The sequence below is a fragment of the Struthio camelus genome, chromosome 4 (assembly GCF_040807025.1).
Source record: "Struthio camelus isolate bStrCam1 chromosome 4, bStrCam1.hap1, whole genome shotgun sequence".
NCBI classification, from domain to species: Eukaryota; Metazoa; Chordata; class Aves; order Struthioniformes; family Struthionidae; genus Struthio; species Struthio camelus.
In genome coordinates this window covers 78,030,202-78,042,572 of record NC_090945.1, presented here as the reverse complement: position 1 = coordinate 78,042,572, position 12,371 = coordinate 78,030,202, and the positions used below count along the sequence as shown (strand labels likewise).

Here is a 12,371-nt window from a genome sequence, read left to right as displayed (position 1 = left end):
TTCGTGTTGTAGGAGGTTTTGGACCCTTTCTAAACTTGCCTAATTGGTTTGAATTAACTGTAATATACCAGACCCAGGTAACGAGTAGGTTTATTTACTGTAATTACTTCCTTATATGAAGCCCCCATTTTGACTGTCACGAAAGCTATTTCTTTACTGTCCAACTGGAATTCGGATACTACACTTAACCTAGATTATCGCAAGTAGAAAAAATGGTGGTGGTAGCAGCGTAGTTCATGCCGAGGAATTTCTAGTATCTTTAATACTATAATTCAGCTGTGAATATTAACAGAAAAATAAAAATTTAACAATAATCGAGACAAATGGTCCTGGTAAGATGAATAGCAGTAATGATGTTTGCTTAGTAATGTGCTAGGTACATTTAAAAAGAGAAGACCTTCATCTGACCAGTAATTACTTACAAGAAGTCTAAAATGTGTAAATATTAGGTAATTTGGAAGCTCTATATGCTTATTGGAGTGTTGTTTGCCCTTCTGTTCACAGAAGGGTCAGTCGTCATAGAATGGTTGCTTTTCCATTTCGTTTATGAATTACCCTTTAGTCTTCTTCCTGCCTTCACCAACCCAGAGTACTTCTAGCTATACGGGCTGCTGCTTAGGGAAAAAAAGTAGTGAATGGCAGCCAAAATGTCTACGCAGTAATTCTAAAAAGCAAACACTAACAATTCACCTTCCTTCTATTAGTTCCAGTTCACTTACCAACTTTTATTACCTTCCTTTTGGATAGTGAGAAGTTCTAATATTTTTTTTTTCCTAACTTTTTACTTCTTGCGTGAGAATTATGCATTACTCTTTCCCTTTTGTGTCTTTAATCATTACTTTGGAAATCTGAATGCTGTGATACAAAGTCATAAGGATTGCCTATAGGAATGTTCTGAAAAATTCTTTAGTTCATAGGTGCTCATTAACACAATGTTAATCCTTCTGTAGAGGATGCTTTAAACTAAGAGTGAATTATACCATACATTTTTCAGTCATTTTAACACAGAAGTGTAGAAGTAGCCTTACAAAACTGATATTAGTAGCCTCCCGTGTCATCAGTGATAGGTGTCTTAGTCTCCTTGGAAGTCAGTAAAAGGTCATTCATATTTGTGACGTTTAAGGTGTTTACCTGGGCATCTTTTGTAAAATTGTATCAAATGAAGAATATGAAAAAATAAGTATGTGGAATCTTCTGTTCTGTGGAATTTTTCTTGTTGATCAGGTGAGCATTTGTCAGGGTTAGGCATTCTTGGCTATAGTTTCAGTGACTTCTTACTTTAATGAATCTGTAACATACAGAGAGAAAAAATAATCCATGAGTAACAGTAGTGTGTTTAGGGAACAGTGTCTTATTTTGACAAAGCTTAATGGGAATTCCCCTGCTTTTGGCCTGAATATTTTATGATAAATTATCAAATGGGAGCAAATTTATGCACTACATATGCTCCTTGGAAAACAGTGTTTTTATTTTGGAAATGCTGGAACAATCTTAACCATAGTAATAAAAAGAAAAAAAAATGACACTGCTATAGGTTGTGAAGTGGAAAGAAATATCTGAGACATAAAATTCTGCACAGGGTTTATTCTCAAATTTATATACTTCTTGAGGTTTTAATTTGACCAGTCTAGACAAAGCATAGTAAGGATACTTTAAGTGTTTTACTTTCATATAGAGCTCCCCTTTTTCATATGCTGAATTTGGGATGGATAAGTGGGATGCTGGAATACTGTGTACTTTAATTATTCTCATTTGTTTACGGGTTTGTACCCTGTGCTGTAAATGAGTTTTTACAATTACTAAAATGCGGCTAGCTTAACTATATTACCATTCAGATATTTGTAAAGGCACTTTCTTTTTAATAACATAAATCCAGAAGTAATTGCCAGTTTTATCCAACCACTCATAAATTAGGAGTTTTTTTATTTTTTCATATTTTTTTTTGTGACAGAGGGAGACAAGCAATGACAAAACAGCAAAAACAAACTCTACTAAGGTCACAGAAACCTCCTCTTCACAAAAGAACCAGTCAGGTAATGTGGTCAGAATAAGTTTTAATGTAACTTTTTCAGTTAAATAATTTTAAAATAAACAGGTTGTCTTAGGCAGCCGGCTAAATTTCGTTGAAGTAGTAACAAGTTACAGCCACTGAGCCACAGGTGGGGGGGGGATTGTGCCCTCTTCCTTCACTACCACCATTTTGCAACATTATACTTGATGGAAATTGTGTATTGCTGATTTAGAGCAGCAGTTCACAAGTTCACCATTTGATGGCACCAAATTAAAGCTATTGCCCAGTGGTCTTGGAGCGCAGTGATACAAATCCTACTGCTCAAATTTGCAATTGCTCATTTGTCCAATAAAACAAGCGCAGTGATCATCAAACTAATCAGTTACCGTGCGATCTTAGTCCTTTTAAATGATGCTTGATGGGAGGCAGTGTGGAGCATGAGAGGGAATTCTAAATAATCTTATACCAAAAGCCAAAAGTCAGCCTTGCCTAGTGATGCTCAGTTTAAGGTAACTTCTGTAACAGCACGTGTCTTTAGGTGTTATAATGAAATGCCAAAGATGAGTAAGCTTCAGAAAGTTCTGAGCAATGTAGAAGTGGTGACGTGCCATAGATAATGCCTGGTACCTGGTTCCTGGATATAACCCTTCTGTTATCAAAGTATTAGTAATAGTACTTAGATTGTGATGAGAACACACAGGCCTTCTAGTGGTTATCTGAGGAGATGACTGTTACCTCTGCTCTAAAGAGGTCGTAAGTCAGAAGATACCTCGATTTTAATAGCAATTAATAAAACAATTTGGGGAAAACATTTCTTAACCATTTGTAGTACGTATTTGTTTAATAGAAACGTCTTTATTTTTAAAACCAAACCAAAACACATGGTTTCAGAGACTTATTTCATGTTCTCTCAGGCCTATGTAGGTGCCCAGAAGACCTACCTAAATCATTCCTTCCTTTATCTGAAGGAGTATTTTAAATGGCTTCAGGGAGATAACGTTTTAAAGTTCCAAACTTCACTTTGTAAACCAAAATTATTTTACAGCAACGAAAAATCTGTCTGATGCATGTAAACCTCTGAAGAAGCGAAATCGGGCTTCAGCAGCAGAATCTTCAACTCTTGCTTTTAGCAAGAGTTCATCTCCTTCAGCTTCCTTAACTGAGAATGAGGTAAAAAAAAAGTGGTGTTTGCACACAGCCATTTAATTACAGAAATTTTCAGGCGTGAATCTTTTCGTTTAAAAGCAAAAAACAAAGGCGAATTCTCTAACGTTGGTGCTCTAGACAAGTTACAGTTCTGGCCTCTGTGAAACCTGTTGATGTGTGCATTGCAAATTCATTTATTGTAACAAGAACGTCTGATTTGGGGACGTCGAGATATTATTGTGGTTTTTAATGTATTTACCAACAAAGTTTTAGAATTGTAACCTTCTATTAGAGGCAAAGTAAAATGCCGGTGTGTTCTGTATTTTCTTCTACAGACTTTATGTAAGTGTACTACATTAGTTACATTATGTAACTCAATATTGTCATGTTGCCATAGCTTTTATATTGAAGCAAGTTTCCTAATCCTCTGTTTGATCTAGAACTGGACATTTTTCTGAGCAGAGCCCCTTTAAGCTCAAATTAGTTTTCCGACTGTTTAAGTGCTATTTCTCTGTGATGCAAATAGCTTCATCGCCAGTAAAGTTAAACAGGCAGTGAAGGATGTATCTTTTTGATACTTACTAACCATAGTCTTAGCTCTGCATATTTGGTACTGTAATTCTCCTCAATTGACATACAATAAATGAAGTGTATCTACCAGAAGTGTATTCTATACAATCAATCAAACCATTCTCTAAGTCACCTGTACTATTAAAACCAGTCGGCCAAAGAGCGGCAGCATGAGGGTGAAGTATGCATGCTGTTTTGCAGGGGGGTTCAGAAATCTAGTTAGTAGGAGTTAGTAAAATACCCATAGACAGACAGCTTCAAGCAGTTTGTATTACAGAAGTTGTAGAGGAAATATTCTCCTGCTAACACGACGGTAGGGCTTCCAGCTGTCCTAGAGATTCATCTCCCCTGTCTAACAAAAGCGTGGAGTGCTTAGACACTATAATGAATGCAGTTAAAATATCTAGACTATGTTCATTAAATGGTTTTACCTTTTAAAAAAGAAAATTGCATGTTAATGGCTGCATATCTTACTGTGACTTTAAAAATGTTTTAAACAACACCTCAAATTCTCCCTCCTATGCCCCAATAAGACAAACAAAACAAGCCCCATAGGAAATATTGTCTAGGGCAGTAGTCAAGTAATGTAATACTTGTTCTCATTCTTCTGTTTTCTCAACTGAGAGATTTCTGTCTATTGACATAGCAGCTCCTGCTTTTTTGACTCCTCTATTTGGTCTTGCAATCTAATGGCTGTGTTTGGGACCATCTGTTCAACCAGATCCCTTTAAGGAGGATATTATCCTTTTGACTGTAAATGTACATCTCTAAATATTGTAGTCTTGGGAGAAAAATTCTTCTGTTCCAAAATATCATGTTTAAAAAGTGAGATCTCCAGAAATCTCTGTATAAAATGCTCATTTTTTGTAGGACTTTGGATTGTGACATAACTGTTCACATTTTAAAAAAAAAAAAAAAAAAGCGGATGATTATATAGTCTGAGCTGGAAATTATAAAACTTAGCTCTTAATTTAATTTACTCAGCTACTCTTAAAGAACAAAAAACGCAAGCGAGAAGGAGGAAACTTAGTATATACACTGCTCACAAAGCGCAGATACACGAGTTAGGGAGTGAATTAATTGTTTCTAAGGGGTGAAAAGGTTTTAAAGTATCAAAACGCTTCTTATCAACGTAACAGCAAATATACCATGTCAAACAACAGAGATTTTGGAAGGGGGGATTAGTTTACGATGGGCTGGATCCTTAGTTGGTTTAAAGCTACACTGACTTGAACTTCCACCAACTAAGGACTGGACCCAGTGTTTTCTGTGATATTAGATATATTTTGCCCTTAACACAAAAAAAGGCATGTGTTTCTGAACTTATTGGTGATCCATTCTACAAAACAAGGAAGGATAAAAATAAACTTTCAGTCTTGTAGGTGGCTTTAAAACCTTTTTCCCCCCTCTTTGGTAATGTTATTTAGCAATTGTCTAAATAGCTAAGCATGTGTGTGGCCTGAGAGCGTTCCTCCAAGGAGAAACCTTCTCCAGAGCGATAAGGCAAAAGAGTTTGGAAAAAAAAAAAAATAAATAAACACAGAGATGCAGTGATGAAACAGTCTTGCTTAGCTAATTGAATAGGATGTAATTCTTTTCAACATTAAATACATTTGATAATTCACTTCTATATTTTTGTTTTCACTATTATGCTTCTAAATGTTGACTTAGATGCTGTCTTAACAAAGAAAAAACATACTGTATATCCCACAAGCACATACACATCCACAAGCAATATTAAGTGGATTCTGGCCATTTGGTGCTTTAATTTCACATTACATGTGAACAGCTGATTCCAATGATTGTTGCTGGTTGTACACAGGTGGTCTTAAATGTCAATCCATTGGAACTGAGTTTTAGGAAGGGTGTGTTCAACTTTTCCTTGTTTGAAAGACACAATTTGATAAAATTTTCAGAATTTTGGATGCTTTCTGTTGTTGTTAGGGGTTTTTGGGGGGGTTTGCTTGAAATGTGGGAAAAAAAGAGTTGAGGCCAAATTTTCAATTAATAAGTCACTTTGAGCATCGAACTCGTGGGAGGGAAATAAGAGGCAGTGATCTTCTGCCTTAAGGACTAACATTTGCAGAGTTGATGTATCAGAGGCTAGATAGGCTTTCTCTCTCTTCAGAAAATTGGGCTCTTTTAAGGTGTTTTAAGATGGATGGGCAGACTCAATAGGTTATTTTTGTTTTGTTTTTTCAAGTCGGTAGGCAAAACTTAGCAGTATCTTAATTCTTATTCAGTACTTAACCATTAAATGAATAAATTCCATACTTGCATTTAATCATGAGACAAAATAGTTAATTTTACATGTAGACACTTAACATCAGTAGTGCTTTCCTCCCAAACCTTCTTTGAAATATGATTTTGCTTAAAATCTAATTCTTAATGAGCAACTGGTAGGTTTAAGTGTGAGAAAGATGCTCGGCACTTGTAAGTCTGCAAAAACTCAGAATAGTTCTTTATTGTCTATATAAGGCTTGGTATAACCCTCTGAAGCCTTGTGGTATTTTTGAGAAGAGATGCAGGTGGTGTATTCCCATTTTGGAAGCTAAACCAGTGGTGTGGGGTTTTTTTGTTTCGTCTTTTTTTGTTTTTGTTATTTTTTGTTTTTTGGGGTTTTTTTACCTTCTGCCTCCACACCCCACCCCTCCTCCCCCAGTAACGTAGTAGGTGCCAGTAGAGTGTAACCAGTATTTTTAATAAATATAAAAGGCTTTGCATTACCATTACTGATGGTTTATTGGCACACTTTGTGTGTTTGCATGAGACGAATCTGCTTTAGCTTTTCAATCAATTTTTGTGGTTATTGGCTGGCTTCATTAAATTAGATGGAGTTGTTGACAGCAGATAAGTGTCCTAATATCCTGCAGGGTCTAGATACTACTTCTGAACTTTGTCAAAGAAATTGTTGTTTTTTTTTTTTTTTGAGAGAGAGGACAAAATAAAGAACACGTAATACTCTAAATTCTTAGCTAGTCTGTCATTCATCATACCCACATTAAATATGAGTTGACCAGCAGGTGGCAGTTTAAAGAAGCCTGTGAAAAATTTTGAAGGTATTGCTTTTAAGGTTTATATCCTCCACAGAGGGAATTTTTGCTTCTTTCTGTAACATCCAGCGTCAAACAGACTTGATTGCTGGTTATAGCTACAATTTCTCATGGTTTCCAAAGCCTAAAAATCAAGACAATGGCGTAAAGTTTGGCTGTTTTTCTGCACATTAAACAATGTTTTTGTCATCATCAATTTGAGGCAGACTTGTTAACAGCTGCATTTTACAATGGGTATTAGCTTGAATACAAAATGGAGAAAATATACAAATCTTAAAAGGTAAGATAATTTGATCAAGAAGGCAGTCATAATGAGACACGTAGAACTTGCAGCTAAAAAGTAAATTAGCTCCGTTATTGGCACTGGAGTCTCGTTGTCCTACAGTATACAACTAAAATCTTTTAGGTTGCAATTCCTGAAGGTAAAAATAACTGAGATCCTAGGAACAGGAAGGAAGAAGGAAACTCACAATATTTTAAAGAAACTAGTGCCCTAAAGGAAAAAAAAATTAGCTAACCTTGCAGTTTATGAAACAAAATCAGTGTGCTTCTAGCACTTCATTTTAGCTTCCTTCAAAGGTAATTTTCTCTACAAAACAACACTTAAGAATAATTTAATATACAGTGTCACTTTAAATCCTCCGTGACTTATCAGCCAGTTGTTTTCTGTATTTGTTCCTGTATGCCTTGCAGATTTCTATATCCTATTTATACCACCAAGCAGTCAGGAGAATGTTTTTGTGGAACATTGCAAGTAATTAGACTTGTTTCTTATTAAACCTCTACTAAAAAAGCCTCTAATAATCGAGATGACCTACATTGCCCACCAGATCATATTGTTTTGTTATGGTGTTTCCACTTTCACATGGAAAAAAAAGTTGTAGGCTTGAATCTTGTTCTTTGGCAGCACGTTCTGTGTAGAAAATTAAGTTTCTTATGTAATTATTTTCATCTTGTGTATTAGGCTTCAGAGTGCAGAGATTCTGTTTACTGAATGTTTACATAATGTAGGTTTTTATTTCACATCCCGTACCAAAGTATCATGAGTATCTGTAGGCAATTTTATAATGTTTAAAAATGTTCTCAGTTATAATTAACTTTCCAGGCAAATTCAGAAATGCATAATATCCTTATCTGAAACGTCTAACTACTGCTAATAATAAAAATGAAACTTGTCCCAGGCCGTCTTTTTGCTATTACAGTACTGTGTACACTTGTGGCACCGCATACTTAAAGAATTTATCTAGTCTAGCAGTTTGGGCCAAAAATATCATTCTTCAGTTCAGGAATTCTTATACTGAAATAAAGGAAATGTTAACTGTAACTCAATTGACTCTGTCAGTTTTTCTGTGTCCGTGTGGGTGCACAAGAGATTCTTTTGAATACAGTCCGACCTGTTGTTTGTATGTTGCTTAATGACCTATCCTTATATAAGTTGTACTTAGATTAAAAAAAAAAAAAAAAAAAAAGCCCTCCAGTAGTTGAGCTATTTTGTTAATATGAAAAAAATTGCAGTTGATGTTTGTCTATAGAAAAGGACTAAAGAGTTTGCTGCTCGGAACATTTATACCCCAGTCTGTCTATAGAAAGCTCTTCCTCAGAGCCGACCACTTCCTGGGTTATTGCGGTATAGAAATCGCTGACTCCAAAGTCACTTCAGGAAGTCTGAGCTTGTAGTTGTGTCCTTAGTTTAAGAATAATGGAACTTATTAGCCTCCAGCATTTAGAAGTCATGGAAACATGCTTCTACAACGCTTACAAAAAGGTACAACCTGTCTATAAAAAGATAGCAGATGACTTGAGAGATGCTTTAATGCTGCTTAAACCAGCTGAGTGTCTTGAGACAACCCAGAAAGGGTGGCAGGTTATTTTTTGTTTGTGGGCCCTTTCTCTCATGAATCCTGCTGTAGAGGTGACTTCCTTACCAAACAAAAAAGCAGAAGCAAATAATGTTCTGCCATGCTCTGTTTTTCATTTTTATATACCCCTAATTTTAAAGTAAGTACACATAGTGGATGTTGTTTCCGTTTGATGTTCTACAGCAGGGATTATAAAACAAGAGATGCTTGAGTAAAACGAGGGGAAGCGGGAGGATTGACTGTTTTAATTCTGGGAAAAAATGCCCTTTAATCGCTTCTGTAACAGGATAAGCGCAACATGACAGAAGAGCAACATTGTCTTGAATGTGGCTAAGGTCAAAGTTTGTGTTCTTGATGCTTAAGTGCTGTTAAAAAAGCACATTAGTAATATAAGAAGCGTTTGTCTAAGACTGAGTTAATAAAGTGTTCAGAGGAATAATGTACATGTTTTAATGAAAATTGCGCTTTGGTAGCTAGAAAAATCTGAGTAGGTATGCGACTGGTGGAGTGGTCACTGTTGGAGCCCATTCTAGTGTGTGCATCATAGGTGGAAAACAGTAAAAATGTTAGCAACTTTTTTCACTTCAAATTTCCAAATTTATTTTGAACCTTCATACACTGGAGAGGGAAAGCTTGTCTGAAATGGATGTAGGAGGGGAGAATTCATAGCGAGTCCAATAAGCACAGAGTACTTAAACCTTTTTCACTTTGCATTTGCTAACACACAACGGACAGTATTTGAAACTTGCTTCTGCTTCCCAAGGCATTTATGTTTGCCTTAACAAACATTGATATCCTAGTCCCTTGAATGCCAGGAGGTAGTTTTGGAGATCAGGAGGTGGGAAGGAAAGAAAACTCCCCTCAACTTAACAAATGAGCCACTAAAGATGGTTTTATACATCATCATTTAAAAATGAGTAAAGACTTTATCCTAAACTTGGAACAAAAAGCATGTCTAACGGCCGGGTGAATAGCTGATTGAGGGCCAGCCTTGAAAAGCAGAACAGTTGGGTTTTATGTTCTTACTATTGAAACATTTATTACTATTATTTATTACTAATTCTTGGGCCGCAATTTGGATATAAGGATTTTTTTCTCAAGTGGTTGGTGAGTGGATGGAGCAAATGTCTGCGTAACTATTTTATTTCATCCTCACCCACTTCTTTGAAACGCAGGATCATTTGACTTTTTAAATTCCAGCCTATACTTTCTTGTATCATGTATCCATGTGGTTGGATGCCAGCTGGGAGTATGTCAGTACTTGTCATTCTTTTTGTATGTGAAATTTCAACCATCCAGATGTGAAACCTATGTTGCCATTTGCAGAGTTTATCCACATGATTCTAGAAATAAGCAAAGCTGAGCTTACCTGCTGGCTTATATCTAACTACCCAAAGAAAGGGAGGGGGGAGGGGGATGAGGGGTGGGGAGGGAAGGGGAAGAAAAAGGCCAGAGGGAATGAAGAATTGGCTTGCATTTCTGCTGAGGCGTGTGGCTGAAACTGGAATCAGGTACCTGGTTGCAAAGAATACTTAAGATGTTGCTGCTGTTCTTGTTGTAGAGTTGCACTCGGCATTCGGATGACTTGCTGAATGGTGTATGTGATGTTTCAGTATGTTAGTGCTTATCTTTTCACCTCTGAACACCGTTATTGATGGTGCAGTGAACTATGCTGTTAACTGAAAATCACAGCATTGCAGCTAGGGGAAGTCTTGTAATAAGAAAAAAAAAAAAATTTTTTAAAGTACACGATACTTTTGTCAAATCATCTTCCTACCCCAGAAAATCTTTCTGGAGAGCTTCGATCAAGAGACAAAATTAAGAACATACAAAATCACCAAATAACATAGCCAGCTCGGTTCACTTCCTGTTAACGTTCTAGTGTCTTGAGTTTTAATTTAAATGTGCAGAGGTGCACGCATTTCATACTCCTTGTTTAGCCTGCTCAGCAGCCTCCATTAAAAAAGAACTGTTACATATTTAGTGTGTATCTTGAGAAGGAAACTACACTGCACACACTGTCTTTGCATCTGCATGCACATTGTATGTCCCTTTTGCACAAATGTATTGGGGTGAAGTAGTTCAGGAAGCAGTAGAACATCTTGTCCTAGCATTCAGAGATTAAACAATTATCCAGTATTATTATGGAGCAAATTTCAATGTCTGTTGCTGTGTAGTCTAGCTCAGTACGTCAAATATTGACGCATACAAAGCATCATTATTTAGTAATGAGTTAATGCTGAAGATTGCTTGTATAGGCATTCTATATAGTCCTTCTAAATGTAGGTCTGTATTTGTCTGAAAGAATACATTAAAAACTACTTTTGGTTATTATGAACAAACGACTTTAACGACAGGAAAGGCTTAATTCAAAAATCAGACTTTGGAGATACACAGTCTTAAATCTGTTTGTTCCTGTGTCATTGTAAGCCTGAGTACCTACTAGCAAAAAAAAGTTGCAGTAGCGTGAGATGTACGATCAAAATACCATGAGTCACTAGATCCAGTTCTTAAAAGACTGATGATGCATTGCCACAATTGGTATCTTTCTGTTGCTAAAGCATGGGGGGAAATATAATGCTGAACCCAAAGACTATACAGAAATGCCTCAAAATCTTATCTCAATTTGACTCAATACTAAATATTTTTCCAATAACAAAGCTACAGAGAACTTGTAAAGATGCAGTCACAATTCCTTACATGTTCTCTTCAAGTCTTTTTTGTTGCTTGTGTGAGTAGTGTTTTAATAGCTCATATACTTGAGAGGGGAAAGATAGCCGTGAGGATCTGAGGGTGAATTTGTCACTTTTGCAAGCAGCTGTATTCTGAACCTCATTAATCCATGCATTAAGTACTGACGCAGCCAAAAATCCTGTTGATTTCAGTTAAGACAGATGTTTTTTCCTTTCTCTCATATGTATAAGCAGATGCAATATCCAGTTTAAAAAAAAAAAAAAGAGAGATTCGAATCTGAAATATCAGCTGGTTGCTCGCTGTCTAGTCAGTGCAATGCTGCAGTATACAAGCCTTCAAAGGCAATTGCTGTAAAAATAATTTTGAAGTTTCCTAATTCAAGTAAATAGGCAGGAAAACCCTGCTTGATTTACCAAGTATGAAGTTCTGTGGTGCTTGTGATGCAACATCTGCAGATTAACTTCAGCAGAAGAACAGTATCTTCTAAGTATTTTTTTAACATTGCTGATTGTTAATGAAAAATGCAGGTGATTGCAGAGTTTGGGTATGGTTACACTGCACCAGCTTGCTAGTTGCTGTCGGTCTGAAGCCAACAACTTTTCCATTCCTTCCCCCTACATTTTCCCTCTTAACAGCAGTATTTGTCTTTATGGGAAATAATTACTCAAAATGTAAAATAGCACAAAATATCCAACTAGCAATAGCTACAAATTACTAAATAACAGGTTTTGCCACTAATCTAAGCGTTGGTTACTTTGAACCTTGGCCTAAATATCGGAAGAGTTAATTGTATGCAGTTTACCTTGCTAGGAAGATCGTATTACAAAAATAAGGACAAGACAGGCTCCAGCATGATCACGAGGGAGAGATTTACATTTATATCTCAACAGCAATAAAAAAAAAAAACAAGCTAGGAAAGACCTGTACCAATCTTTATGGAATGCTGTGATTTCTAATATGAGCTATTGGATCTTTCACTGTGTAACTCATGAGATGCGTTCACAGACTACAAAACTGCTACGTTTAATTTTGGAGGTA

General features: G+C 36.2%; 1 protein-coding gene across 8 annotated transcripts in view; it reads left to right on the top strand.

The window, feature by feature from the left end:
• The window catches only part of NSD2 (nuclear receptor binding SET domain protein 2), a 103,940-nt gene that overhangs the window by 72,049 nt on the left and 19,520 nt on the right, over positions 1–12,371 (top strand). For 7 of the 8 annotated variants that reach the window (XM_068943560.1, XM_068943564.1, XM_068943559.1 and 4 more), the window contains 2 exons: positions 1,952–2,033; positions 3,057–3,181. The exons of the other annotated variant lie outside the window; for it this stretch is intronic. In XM_068943560.1, coding sequence (XP_068799661.1) covers positions 1,952–2,033; positions 3,057–3,181 — 207 coding nt within the window. The remainder of the gene's footprint in view (positions 1–1,951; positions 2,034–3,056; positions 3,182–12,371) is intronic. 8 annotated transcript variants of the gene reach the window in all.